Source organism: Lepus europaeus, chromosome 5, assembly GCF_033115175.1.
Source record: "Lepus europaeus isolate LE1 chromosome 5, mLepTim1.pri, whole genome shotgun sequence".
Lineage (NCBI taxonomy): Eukaryota > Metazoa > Chordata > Mammalia > Lagomorpha > Leporidae > Lepus > Lepus europaeus.
In genome coordinates this window covers 147,132,515-147,147,142 of record NC_084831.1, presented here as the reverse complement: position 1 = coordinate 147,147,142, position 14,628 = coordinate 147,132,515, and the positions used below count along the sequence as shown (strand labels likewise).

At 50.6% G+C, this 14,628-nt stretch overlaps 1 protein-coding gene across 6 annotated transcripts in view; it reads right to left on the bottom strand.

Annotated features, from left to right (window-relative positions):
* Positions 1 to 5,250: 5,250 nt before the first annotated feature.
* RBM33 (RNA binding motif protein 33) overlaps positions 5,251 to 14,628 on the bottom strand; it is a 149,205-nt gene continuing 139,827 nt past the window's right edge. For all 6 annotated transcript variants that reach the window (XM_062192913.1, XM_062192915.1, XM_062192918.1 and 3 more), the window contains 2 exons: positions 11,746 to 11,834; positions 5,251 to 11,499 (listed from right to left, as the gene is read on the bottom strand). In XM_062192913.1, the coding sequence (XP_062048897.1) occupies positions 11,451 to 11,499; positions 11,746 to 11,834 (138 nt within the window). In that variant the 3' untranslated portion in view covers positions 5,251 to 11,450. The remainder of the gene's footprint in view (positions 11,500 to 11,745; positions 11,835 to 14,628) is intronic.

Below are 14,628 nucleotides of genomic sequence, written 5' to 3'. Positions count from 1 at the left end.
ACGGAACATCCGATGTCAGCTACGTTTCACAGTAAGAACCCTTTCTTCAGTAGTTAGCTCCCCCTCAGATCTGATCTTGTGCTTTCTCTTTTGTTCTTAATTAGTAGTGGCTTATGTATTTTGTTGACTTTTTTTCTAAGAACCAGGCTTTCCTTTTGTTAAGTATTTTTGTTTGATTAATCCAAAGACTCTAATGGGAGAATTTCAGGAGGCTTCAAATTACATTTGAAGGGTCCTTACAATGGTCCCAAGGCCCATGGTGGTGCCACCATGTGAACAATCCTTTGAAGCCTGCCCTCTAGTGAGCATAGTGGTAGTACAAGGGCCAGGGAGAGTAATCCTGGAATCTCTGTCTCCACCTCTGGCGCTGGCATCCCATATGGGTGCCAGTTCGAGTCCTGGTTGCTCCTCTGCCAGTCCAGCTCTCTGCTGTGGCCCAGGAGAGCAGTGGAGGATGGCCCAAGTGCTTGGGCCCCTGCACCTGCATGAGAGACAGGCAGGAAGCACCTGGCTCCTGGCTTCGGATCGGCACAGCTCTGCTCATTGCGGCCATTTGGAGAGTGAACCAACGGAAGGAAGACTTGTCTCTCCCTCTCACTGTCTGAAACTCTACCTCTCAAATAAATAAAATCTTTAAAAAATATATCAAATACAGGAACATTTTGTTTAAAGATTTATTAATTTAAAGAGTTAAAGCGGGAGAGAGAGAATAAAAAAAGAGACATCTTCCATCCACTGGTTCACTCTCCAAGTGTCTGCAATGGCTGGGCCAGACTGAAACCAAGCACCAAGAGCTTCCTCCAGGTCTCCCACATAGGTGCAGGGACTCAAACACTTGGGCCATCTCCCGTTGCTTTCCCAGGTCATTAGCAGGGAGCTGGAACAGGAGTGGAGCAAGCCAGGATTCGAACCTGTGCCCATAAGGGATGCTGGTGTTGCAGGCGGCAGCTTAACCCACTGCACCACCCCCCAGGCTCACTTTCAAAGCTGGGTTAAAAGCTTATCATGGCCAGTGCCACAGCTCAATAGGCTAATTCTCCACCTGTGGCACCGGCACACCGGGTTCTAGTCCCAGTCGGGGAGCCGGATTCTGTCCTGGTTGCCCCTCTTCCAGGCCAGCTCTCTGCTGTGGCCCGGGAGTGCAGTGGAGGATGGCCCATGTCCTTGGGCCCTGCACCCCATGGGAGACCAGAAGCACCTGGCTCCTGGCTTCTGATCAGCATGGTGCACCGGCCACTGGAGGATGAACCAATGGAAAAGGAAGACCTTTCTCTCTCTCTCTCTCTCTCTCTCATTGTCCACTCTGTCAAAAAATAAAATTAAAAAAAGCTTATCATGTAAGTGGGTTCTATTATACCTCTTTTTCTCAACTTCAGATATTACTTGGAGCCACAGACATGTCCCATTGCATCTGGTTTCTGAAGGACATGGGAGGGCACAGGTCACACAGGCTCTCCTGTTACCTTGTCACTAGGGAGGGTTGGGACTTTCTGGAGGGGGTCTCACCACGGTCTAGCTCAGAAACCTGGAGAGGTGGCAATGGTACACCTGGAACGGTCATCAGCAAGAGCTTTGGAGCAGGGCCTTTGCCACACTTCTGTCACTTTTCATGTACTTATAGAAATACACGCAGAAGAGGATTAAAAAAGAAATACCATTTTATTTACTTAAGAGCTGGGGAGAAGAGAGAGCTCCCATGTGGTGGCACTGGGCCAAGGCAGGACCTGGGAGTGCAATCCAGGTCTCCCATGAAAAAGGCAGGAACCCATCACTGGAGCCATGGCCGCTGGCTGTCCGGGTGTGCACTAGCAGGACGCGGGAGGCAGGAGGCAGAGCAGGGACTCAAACCAGATCTTTGGATGTGGGACGTGGGTCATCTGCCCAGCTAAGTGTCCACAGCTCCTCCCCACTGAACAACGCGTGGGCGGGATCAGAGGCTTGCGGGTCAATGACCTGCTCAAGGTTTGGCGTGGCTTCTCCAAGGGAGGCTCTCTGGGCTCACACAATCCACGGAAGGACAAGGAGCCAGAGCCAGGGCCGGCACAGAAGGCTTACGGGGTGTCCCTTCTTTGGTACACACGGCACCACCAGGGGCTGTACAAATAAACCGTGGCCTTTATTCAGCGAATCTACACAGGATCCAGAAGCCACATCCGATTCTCCCAGGGGATGGCCACTTAGCCACAGTTAACCGTGACACTGCATGAGGGAGGGAGAGAAGCTACGGAGGAGCTGAGAAGGGACAAGGGGGAGTCACAGACATCTGGAGCTCGCCTGAGTTCCATGTGCCCAGGTCATCGAGGGACACGTGGTGACCTCACACGGTGAACTCCTAGTGGCAGGCTAAGGCACAGGCTTGACCTGGAAGCCAGGTTAAGGCAGACAGACAGACACACGCTCTCGAGTTACTGAAGAACTTCCTACCTTGGGGAGTCCACTGGGAAGAAGGCAGGGTCTGGAGCCAGGCTTAAGAAATCCACCCTGCCCAGTCCAGCCACGAGGGGCATCCCCGGGCCCCCCTGTATGACCCAGCGACGGAGACCCTTACCTGTGAGTCCTCTGAGAATTCAGAGGGGCGGCGCGTGCTGCCTACCACGTGCTGGGTCTTCCCGCCTGTGTCCACAGGCTCTGTGTAAAAAGGCTCTGGGCTCTGATTCTGTTAGGGACCACAGCTCACTGCAGTCTACAGAGACTAGTTCAAGTTCAGCAAGAAAAGCTCATTTCTGAGCATGAAGCTGAAAAACTGTGCTCTCCATCTCCATTTCTTCTCAATGCAAGACGCAGGAGCTCCGCCTCCAGGTAGACAACACGGTTATTTCTTCCTGTAATTGCTCTATACCACCCTTTTCCTAAAGCATGTTTCCAATGCTTACTCAGACTAGACCATCCATCACCTCTTACACAATAGGGTGAAGCACATTTGTGAGTAAGGACCCATCAGATCAGAAGGAAAACAACTCTGAAGGGTGAGCTACTGCATGACTGAGCGGTCCAAAAAAACCACACAGCTGTCACCCCATCCCGACATCCCCACGCAGGCCTGTCCCAAGTCTCTACCTCATGCAAGTAAGCACAGATACACATGCCAGGGGCCCCAGGAGGCTTCAGGGGGCGAGCAGAGATAGGAACACAGAGCTCCCCTCTGCCAAGTGTCCCCCAAATTCAAATCACTTTCTCCTTGGAAACTCAGGGGGTTTTCTGTCCTGTTACCCAAAGCACAGGATGGCTTGTGTCTGTAGTACGGGTTGAAATGGAAGGGTTTTGGGTTCTAGTCACAAGGTATTTTCAGATTATGGCTTAAGTTCTGTTAAATCAGATTTGAGAAGCCCAACACATCAACTTTTGCCATCCATCACTTTCTTTTTTTTACCCAAATTAGTCTCTTGCCTTTTATCTCTATTGAGATCAAAGCTAAGGCCTTTTCCGTCTCATCCTTACAAACAAGGAGGACAGCATGACAAAATAGGAGTTTTCAGAAAGTGGACTAGACTGGATTTCAATCTTTCTCATATCAAAGTAAGATTACTTTTCAATTTCATTTTCCAGGGCCAGTGTTGTGGTGTAATGGGTAAAGCCATCTCCTGCAGTGCCGGCATCCCATATGGATGCCGGTTCGAGTTCCAGCTGCTCCACTTTCAATCCAGCTCTCTGCTATGGCCTGGGAAAGCAGTGGAAGATGGCCCAAGCCCTTGGGTCTCTGCATCCAGGTAGGAGACCTGGAAGAAGCTCTTGGCTTCAGATTGGCCCAGCTCCAGCTGCTGTGGCCATCTGGGGAGTGACCCAGCGGATGGACAATCTCTCTCTCTGCCTCCCTGTAACTCTGCCTTTCAAATAATTAGTAAATTTTTTAAAAATTTTTTTCACTTTCCAGGGGCTGGTAGATGCCAGCATCCCACACGGGCACCAGTTCACGTCTGGCTGCTCCACTCCCAATCCAGCTTCCTGCTAAGAGCCTGGGACATGCAGCGGAAGACGGCCCAGGTGTTTGGACCCCTGCCACAAACACGGGAGACCCGAATGAAGCTCCCGGGTTCAGCCTGGCCCAGCCATCTGGGGAGTGAACCAGCAAACAAAAGATCTCTCCCTTTCTATCTGTAACTCTTCACTTTCAAAATAAGTAAATCTTCTAAAAAATTTATTTTCCATGAACTTTTAGAAGGACCCTCTTCTAGGTTATCTTTCAAAGTCAACCCAACATTTTTGGTCAGTGAGACAGCAGGTGGCTTTTTGAGTGGCGCTGAGCGGTTTCCCCCGGGCAGACATTAAAATGTCTCCTCCGGGCAGGCCATGGTGCTCACTCATTCCACCTGTGTGTCACCGGCATCACAGTGAGGGTCACGCAGAGTGAGATGCACACAGAACAGGCCCCAGAACCGTGACTCCTCTAGCGCCCTGCCCAGCCAGCCCACCTGCGGCTCGGGGGAGCAGCAATGACCTCGTCACAGCACGTTCCCAAGGGTAAGCAGGGGTGCTCTCTGCTCTCTCGTGCTGCCGGCTCTGCCAGACACCCCACGCTGGCCTGCATGGGCACTGGGGGGGGGAGGGATCTGCTTAGCCTCTCACCCCCAAGCTGCTGCTCTAAACTACTCCATGACCAAAAGGGAGCCCCTTACTGAGAACAGGGGTCCTTCCTACAGGTAAGAAAGGTGAGCTAACCACAGGAAGAGTATTGCCAAGCCAGCAACTCCCACAGCAGGAACCTAAAATGCAGACCTCAGTGCTCGGGGCCAGGCCAGAGGCCAGAGGCCTGGCCTGCCTTGGTGCAGGGGCTGTGAACACCTGGATTCTCGTCCCCTTGCGTGTCTCCTGGGATCAGTTTCCCGCAAGCTGAGCTGCCTTACTTTTAAAAATAACTTTCAAAACTGATCCTGATTGTGAGCACATTTGTAGCCGCATGAAAACCTCTTAACGGCGCATTAAATGGGGGGATGGAGACCGTGTCTCCCACCACCCAGGTGACAAAAATCCAAAGTGCAGGACAGCGTGCTCGGTGGCAACACACGAGACTGACTCCCCCCATTTTCAGTCTCTTCAACCACAGCATTGGAAAATGCACAAAAATGATGCGATACTCCCCAGAATTAAAATGAGTGCGACCCCCTCCCTGCAACAGCACATACTTTTGCTGCAGGCTTCTTGGCTTGAGACCTCTGGGAAAGCCTTGGGCTGATCTAGAGGGGCAACTTCGCATGGCCCCCCGTCCCCGCCCCGCCTGGGCCCACTCAGGGAAAGAATCAAGCAGGCTCAGAGTAGAGTGGAAAGCGCAAAGTTTTATTGACACACCTTTCAGATTACAATACAGGCCAAACACATGTTTCCGTAGGAGATCACACAAATGATACACAACAGTACATTTCCTTTTTCAACTATGTCACTATTAACTCTCCACACAGACTCTTGAGAAAAGTCCCCCCGGGGTTAACGCCGAGCGAGTCAGGGGTGAAACCGGGCAACACCGCTTCCCGCAAGCGGCAGCGTCGAGACCATGGAGGGGGTGGAACCCAGAGGGGGAGCAGGTCAGCCATCTCTCGGGTCCCAAACTTCCCCGCTCTCCCAATAAACACAGCTCCACCTTCCACCTCGGCGCCACCCCCGGCCGCGGCCCGGGGGGCGCCCACACTCGGTTAGAAGGCTCCCTCAGTCAGCAGGGGCAGTGACAATGCTCACGCGGCCACCGCTTCCATGCACGCAACTACTACACTGACCCATGCCCACGTCCTGCAAAGGAGAGGGGACAGAAACAAAGAAGCGCGTGATTAAGGACATGGTCAACCGCAAGCTGCGGGCTGCTGGCGTCTGGGCGTCGCCACACTCTCCTACTACAGAGCGGCAACTGCAAAATAACAGAATCAAACGTTATTCTCTCCCATCCAACACCTGGAGGAATAAATCGGGGCGCGGACACCTGTCAAAGCAAAGGTTGTGAGCGCAGCGCTGGGAAAACGCACGCCCGGTCCCGCCCCCAGAGGGCAGTCCTAGGCATCCGAGAGCTGGAGAGCAGCAGGTGAGGAGGGAGAGAGATGTGAAATGGCAGAGGGAAGGAATGGGGGTGGGGGGGGGGGGGGGGGGGAGGTCAGCATGAACGTGGCGGATGAGCCCACAGAGAAGACAAGAGAGGAGGGCCCAGAGCAGGGCCTAGTGACGTGGTCTCCTCACTAGAACAACAGTGGCAAGAAGAGAACAGAAACATCCAACAGACGGGGAACCAGCACAGGGCTGGACAAAACCTGAGCTTGCCCTTTGTCGCTGTTGCACCTGAAAATTAAACAGTGGGATTAAAGCCTCAGAGTGAAAATCCTCACAGAGGGAAGGCATCCAGGAGCCCACGCCTGTGAAAAGCAAAGCTGAATTATAAACACAATGAGTATCTGCTCCTCGCTTCACAGGAGAAGTGTGTGCTCATCACCTTACAACGCTAGACATTTCCAAAAATACTGCGGAAGGCATAAAATTCAAATCATCTTTTAAAAATCTGCCCTTAAAATAAAAGGCACCTCAAAAGAAAACCATGCTAAAACAATGGCAAGAGGTCTACTTTTGTTAACATGTATTAAATTCCTAAATACAGAATACATTAAAACCATACCTATCTGCCTGTGCACTCTGTGGAATATATTATAAATAAATAAATAAAACCCTACATGATGCTTTCTAAAAGGCCTGTATTTTTTCTACACAGCTTTTAAATTTAGTAGAATCAAATCAAGCAGAACACCAACATGAAGATCTCTTCATATTTTAGTTGGTTAGAAATAAAATGTAAAAACAAGTTTTAAGGAAACTTACTACTAAAGATACCTGTTCTATCTGTTCGTCTTAACTGGAAGACTTCCTATCGAAATATGACACAAAAAAGCAAGAGTTAAATGTTTAGAACAGTCTCTAGAGAAGGCCGGTTACAACGCGTGAACAAACGACCCTTCCCGACCACTGGCTACCAGAAGGTATACCTGGGGATCCAATATGAATCAGTGGGCTTCGCTTTGGTTCTAGCACACAAAACCATGGGCTGATGTACCTAATGAACTAGGCATTTAAAATGATAAAAATTAAGTAGGTCGCAAAAAAACCTTACAGAAAAAAATCCTTAGGATTTAATATTAAATCAAGGCTAGATGCCTTTGGAGAGTTCATATTCAAGAATGCTTTAAAATACACACTGCGTTCACAAATTTTAAAAATAGTATCAAAAGTCAACGGAAATGCTCACTGAACACAATGAAGTGTCTACACTTTCCTCGCAGGGCTCGGAGCTGCTTGTGGCTTTCTGGGGGGAGGTGGAGTCCTTTTTTGGTCCCTTCCTATCCTGCACTCCCTCTAATAGTTAACTCCCTTCTAAATATGTTACAATTTTTAAAAAGAACCACCTTTCAAATACCTCTCTCCGACCCCCTGTCCCACTCCAAATAAATACATAGCAAAACGCAGGGAGGGGAGCTTCAGCTTAACGCAAGAGCGAGAACGGCAAAGTGGCTCTAAACCGGAGCAGGTGAGGCCCGCCCCGAGTCCTTCAAGTGGGGAGGGCAACAGGAAAGCAGCAGGGCCCAGAGCTGCCTGGCGCATGCGCCTCCCCGGTGGCCGGGCTCTGGGCCTCTCCAAGGAGGGCGCAGGCGAGCGAAGCTGCAGCGGAACACAGAGTTCCTAGGACCCTGCGATTTCTAAGGGCAACCTCGCAGCCCACACGGAGCCTCCTTGGTCCTGTGCCACCATGCAACTAAAACCTGTCTTCAACAAGGGTCACTCCCATGGACATAGGGCACTGAGCTTACCTTCCCAATAAGATAGCAAAGAAGTAAAAAACAAAGTCAACACAATAAAAAAAAAAAAAAAAAAAAAAATCAAAGTCCAAAAGGGAAAAAAAAAAGTGATAGGCTCCTAACCCCATCCACCAAGAATAAAGACTCCTTCATCAGTGCCACCCAGCCCTTGTCCTGTGACAGGAGCTGAGCTGCCACTTGCCGGGCCCTGGCACGCCTGCCCAAGGACCTCACCTTGCCCGTCAGTGTCAGAAGGAAGTCCTCCACGACCACTCAGGGGACAACCTGTCCCATTCTGCAAGGCCCGACTTCCCCGGGGCCGTCCATTCCTCACCCCACCCCACCCCACCCCACCCCACTTCGCCCCAGCTCTCCAGCCTCTTTTAACACTTTTTGAAAGCAGAGCCCCTGGGTGCGGAAGCTAAGCTGGCACAACTGAGAAATGCTACAGAACGGAGCCCACGCGGCTGCTGGTGCAGCACCTTTACAAAATGACGTTCAGAACTACCCGAATTAGAAGTCGATTCATGGAAACCACCGCCCGCTCCCGAGCCACGGATTCTCCTCCGGAGTGACGAGGGCACGGGCACCTAAAAGCAGGAGACTGCCTGTCCAGCAGGGGAGAAAACCCTCAAAGTTTCTTTTGGAAAAGAGACAAGAGTTTCCCTTTCGAAGACCATCAGTGTAAGGGTTTGACAAACGGGGCCAGACCAACGGTAACGCAAGGTTATGTTCAGATGAGCAGCTAAGTGAACTTATGTTACAGTACAAAACCAAAACAAGGCAAAAAGAAAGAAGTATCAAGGCTGCACATAACCGCCTGCAGGCTGACCTTATGAGCTATAATGCTATTTACGGACTTTAAGCTTCTTGAATTTGTGGACAAATAATACACAGATCAGGATCAACGTATTCACTTACTACCATCTTTATAAAAATCGAATATACACACAAACACATCAACAGGTACGGAGTTTTATCCATTAAACTTCGATAAGACAACACAAAAGAACTAACAAACGGCTAAGATGTTGCGGAGTTGAAAGTATTTCCGGTAACATTTTAATTTTAAAAGGTCCGTATTTACACAGTATGCTAAATGCTTCTGCATCTCACTTTAAATGCATGATAAATAAAGAACAAAGATAATGGTTGCAGCAGATCTTCCACAAGGGTCCAGCTTCTGCGGTCTGACACCAAAAATGAAGGTAGCGTTACTTTCTAATTCTGCTTCTTTCCTTTTTTAAAGTTTCCGTCAAAGAAACTAGGCCTTTCCTCCCAGGGCTGCCTGGCACTGAGGGCCCACGGCCGATGGCTGTGTGTATTAAGGCCGGACTTGTGTCTGGCTACCCTACCCGGTGCTTTACCATTGGCTGATGGTCTTTCAGGAACCCTCTAGTAAAACCCTGCTTGCATCCGTGCGTGTGGACAGCTACGGACACACATGTGCGCCTGGGTATCTGCATCACACGTGGCCAACACCCGCAGCGGATCCTAAAGTAGCCTCAAGCCTGCCTTGACACAGGCGCCCCGTCAGGATCGGTTTCAACGACACGTCCTTGAAAAGAGTGTGCTTCAGTGCCTCCTTTTGCGAGACAACCTGCCAAACCTCGGCTTAAAAACAACAGCACACCCAGACCAGGTTAGAAGCGGTAAAAAATTAGTTCTAAGTTCACTTTCCTGTGTCACTGTGTCCTCCATGACAAAATGAGTCGGTAGCCCCCCCGGCCAGTGGCGCTAGAGACTTGATGTCCCTTAATTAGAGCTGATGGGCCAGCGAACTATCACTTCACTCGCTCTGGACTGAGCCAAACAAACTACTCCTTCAAACGTAGTAGCACATCTGTTCCTGATACCAGGACAAGGCGGTAGCAGCCAGGCCAACCGGCAGACGGGCACACAGCCCGTTTCTCAGGCCTCGCCGCGGGTACGGTGAGGCAGGGCTGCTCACAGCGCCGTCTTCCAAGGGCTGGGCAGGGGCTTTCTGGAACAGAGAGCCAGGCAGCCCGCTGCAGGGTTTCCTGGAATAGCCTCTGATGCTCTATGCTTTCCTGGGGCCCAAATCTTCCTAAGAGCAGCCATGGACAAGCACCTGCGGCGTCCAGTGGTCTCAGAAGTGCGCACTGACAGTTTAGAATCAATGCCACACGAAGTTTCACGGGGCCTTGAACACTCTTCTCCAGTTCTACATGACAGTCTCAGGACCTCAATTTGAAGAAAGATAAAATTCCACCCATGGAAAGCGGATGCTGCAAGCCCCACGCCCTGGTCTCCTCAGCTCCACTCGAAGGCTGACACACCTGGGGGCCACACCTGCCCGAGACAGCACAAGGCTCGCTCTGGTCCTCACAGGCTTAACCAGAGGCAGAAGGTGACAACAGACTTTGATTTCCCTAAATTCTATTAATAGATCTGACATGAAACCGCAGGTATAAAATAGGACTAAAAAGTGTTGAGTATGCCCTAGTGTTATTCGCTCTGGTCTACTTTAGAACATTTCCAAAACACTGAAACTCTGTCGTGAGCAGAAATACAATAAGGCACTTTTTTCAGTGTTTGCCCACCAAGGATTTTACTAAAGGTTGCTCTGCGGAGAGCAAGCCTCAACTAGTGGGACCTACCCCGAGTGTCTAAACACAGCTTCAACGATGACACGCTCATCTGAGGCCGTGCCGTCCCTGTAAGAGAGCCACCCTCACAGCACACGCCGCCGAGACCGGCATGCCAGCGCGGCCCTCACTCACTCTCAGGCCCAGCCAAGGACCGGTCCCTGCTGGAAAATCCCTCACAACAAAAACCTAAAGGACCCAGAACTCAAGAACAAGCCAATCAAAGCAATGATGCTAGGGTCCCGAGGAACGGGGCTCAGCACAGAGCCGGTGGCACAAACACGCCACCTCGAGCCGCGGGTGAGAAGAGAAACTGGGTCGCAGGGCTGCAGAAGAGGGCACCACGGACGCCCTTCTCGGAGCTGAGGGAGTGTGGCGGTGCGAGCCAGCGTTTTCACCCCATCTGGGAAGAGCGTAAAAAAGAGTGGGTGGTTCTTAGAACTAGGATCATATACAGTTGGCGCTTTCGAAATAGTTACAAGAAGCAGAATCGGCCACTTCAATTGGCACCACTCCCAACCACCCCACACATACCCTGGCTCTCCAGGATATGTAAGTGTCAATCGGAATCACCCAAATTTTAACCTGTGGTTTTTACAAGAGCCTTTGGAGGGCTTTCTGAGTAGGCAACTCAAGTCAAGCTTGGTAAGGAAAAGTCTTCTCTAGCCTGCACTGAAGATAAGTGCAACCATTATCAAATATTCTTTGCTGTGAAAAATACTTAGCATGTGTGACGCTGATGTTCCTTCCTGAATCTGAGTCGCTGGGATCGCCCATACAGTAAGATCACGAGGAGCAATGTCTACATGCATTGTAAGCACTTTGAAAACAAAACAAAACAAAACACTGGAGTTCTTTGTGCTGACAACAGAATCGGAAGCAAACTAACACCAAACTCCAGCTTGCTAGGTCCTTAAGTTCGGCTCTTCCGGAATCAACCCTATGGCTGGCTGGCGCTCCAGACAACAGTAACGCAGACTGTGGGTCAGAGACCTAAGCTCCTGAGGTCTGCGCCGGCCGGCAGCTTCCTTGAAGAAATTCCACAGTGTGTGTGCAGCGACAGGTCAGACTCTCCTGTGAGGAATCACTCCACAATCAGGGCCACGTTTATGTGGGACAAATCTATCATATGCCTGTGGAAATTAAAGAGACAACATCAGCTCTGCAGGTGAGCCAGCACCACACCGCAGGCGTAGAGGAAAAGCCAAGGAGAACGGCAGGTTTGAGCACCCCAAACCTGCCACACAAAACTGTGGATTCAAGACAAGAGCTACAAAACAAGGGGTAAGCCCCCCATGACAAAGGCAGGACGCACTGCCACACGAGCGCGCCCGCTGTCTGCTCTCTGCACCTCTCTGTTCCCAAGCCCCACGCCATACCTGTGGAATTTCTGTTGAAACGCTAGTGCATGGGCTGGTTCCTTGAACTTCGCTATGGCTTTCCGTTGCTGGGGAAGCATCTGTAAACTCTGCAGGAGAAAATGAGGAAGCATTTCAGTATCTCCGTGGCAACATTATTAACTTTAATACCAAGTGGGAGTCCAGGCGGACACGTGGATTACTAACCGGCTTAGCTAGCCATCTATTCTAAAAGTGGCCTTGCTAAGTCATTTCCATGAGCAATATTCATTTACCCTCCAAACCCAATTTCTAAGTCCTCTCATCCCCTGGCGTCAGCCTCCCAAACCCTCTCATGCAGATGTGTCTTCCTGTCCGGCAATTTTCAGACGGGGCCCTCTCATCTTGTTAAAGAACAGCGCATATCTTCAGCAGAGCGAACTGCTGTCTGATGAGTGGAACCAAGTCCACGGCAGACGACACCCCTCCTGTACCCCTGGGGGAAGTGAGGTTCCGTGTATCAGGCTGGGTTTAGGACGGGGCAGAGGTCTGTGCGGGCAGAAGAGCTATTAGGTGATGTGCTCTGATCTTTCTGTCAGCCCCACCTCCAGGAGCTGGGCTTTCCCAGCCACACAGCAACATCTGTGCCTGGGCGGGTGCGGCACCATGCGCCCGGTCTTCCCTACTCTTCAGAGCCGGGCAGGCACCACTGCGCAGCTCCTGGCACAGGGCACCACGCTGAGGAACTGCAGCCCACGGCATGGCAGGTTCAGGGGCCAGGCAGTATCTGCTGTGTCTGTGAACCCTGACAGCTAGAAGAAAGGCACAAACCTGTCAAAGTACTCTACACATGTGAGCAGTTAATTCTAAAGCGTCTGTCAACGCTCGATACTGGAAGCGCACAGCTGAAGGGATCACGTGCCCTCGGAAATGTTAAAAAAGTTGTCCTGTGTATGAAGTAACTGTCTATTTCACTCCCAGTGAACAAGACTAGCAGAACACTTAGGTCACGTACAGAAACTGGGCTCAGTGCTCCTGTACCAGTGCTTACACAGAGATAAAGCATCAAGCGCCCACATCAGCAGGGATTGGTAAACGTGCCACACCCCCACACCAGAAGCAGTCACACGGATGGGGACATCAGAGCACAGGTAACCAGGGCGGGACGTGAGGGAGGACGGACTTGGTCTGCTCTATCTAAAAAGCGCACGGTCAAACCCCAGACCTTCTCCCCTCCTCATGCTCCCCCGTCCCCTTTCTCTGCGTGTGAGCTGGAGCCCAGCACGTGCACCACTGCTCTCCCGTGCTTTCTCTCTGAACCGTTACTGGACTCCTTGCGACGGCTGGAGGGTCCTCATTCTGCACATGGAGGGAGAGGAGCCCCTGGCAGCCTGGAGAGGCGACCGGGCTGTGGGATGTAACACAGAAGGCACGCCAAGGCCTGGGAAAACTAGTGCTGAAGCCATGGAGCAGCTTCCTAAGAAAAACGGCCATGTTCCTCTGGCACCAGGCGAGGGCAGGGTTCGACGTGGGATAAAAGGCATTGTCCCCACACCACAGCCCAGCTCCCAAAGGGATGGCACATCTTCCTGAAAAGACTGAGAATCCACCTTACCCAAAGCTGGCTATACAAATAAAAATCTCTCAATCAGGAATGGACAAGACAAACTAACTCCAGATGACACCACATATAAACATTCTGCAACGCAAAGATGCAACCTGGATTTTGCAAATGCCATCGTCTTCGGGGAAAAAAAGATTTCCAGGTCACAGGGTGAATGGGTTCCCTCTAGGTGGTTTTACAAGCTGAAACAAAGGCATTAGGCTGTGGATGGCAAATTGCATAATGTAAAAAGATTCGTGGATCTGTAATCTAAGTGTCTTAAAGCTTCATTCATGTGAAGTACCAGTCAAGAGAGCACAGGGGTTGGCATGTGGCACAACAGATGAAGCCACTACTTGCAACGCCAGCATTCCCTATCAGAGAGACAGCCTGAGTCCTGCCGCTCCACTTCCGATCCAGCTCCCTGCTAATGTGCCTGGGAAGGCAATGGAAGATGCTCACCTACCTGGGCCCCTGTCACCCTCGTGGAGACCCAAATAGAATTCTTGGCTCCTGGCATCAGCCTGGCCCAGATCAGGCTGTTATTGCCATTTAGAAAGTAAACTAGGGGATGGAAGATTTCTGTGTCTCTCTTTCAAACAAGTAAATCTTTAAAGAGAGTACAAATTCCATTGAAATTATGAAAACAGGGACATAAATTGGGTTTCCAATTTCTATCTGCTTTTCTTTATTTACATTACCTTCTTCCAAAAACAAATCTTACTGAATTGTACAAAGTAAAAATAAGGCATTGCTTACCTACCAAAATGCCAAACACTAGTGACTTCTCTATTAGGAGCAGGGAAGTGAAGGTTACAAGGTTTATGGTCACCAGCTTCCACTTTTGACATATCTGCCTTACAATCCAGCAACACACTTTCAGCTCACTGAGAGCAAACCTGTCTCGAGTTCACACTCCTTCCCAGCCGCCCACAACCACAATCCCAGGAACTTCCCGGATGCAGCAAGAAAAGCTTCCCTTTGTCACCTTTCACCCAGATTTACTTTTCCTTCTTCATAGATATCTTTAGGCAATTTCTGAGGATAACTCTTCATGCAACTATAAACACGAAAACCCAAGTTAAAAAACACTCCTTCAGTCAGCAGCTCTCCAGCAGTCAGTAATCCACTGCACCACATCAACACTGGAAGCTTCCGTGGTCTACAGTCTCAGTGACATTTCCATGGTGTTCAGAATCCCACTCCCCCTGCCAATTCAAGGCAAAGCTCCTCATCTTTCCAGGAAGACTGTGAGGGTGTGCACACGTGTGCGGTGTGTTTATGAATGAAGTACAAGGTTGCAGGCCTTCTAGAGTGCTGCT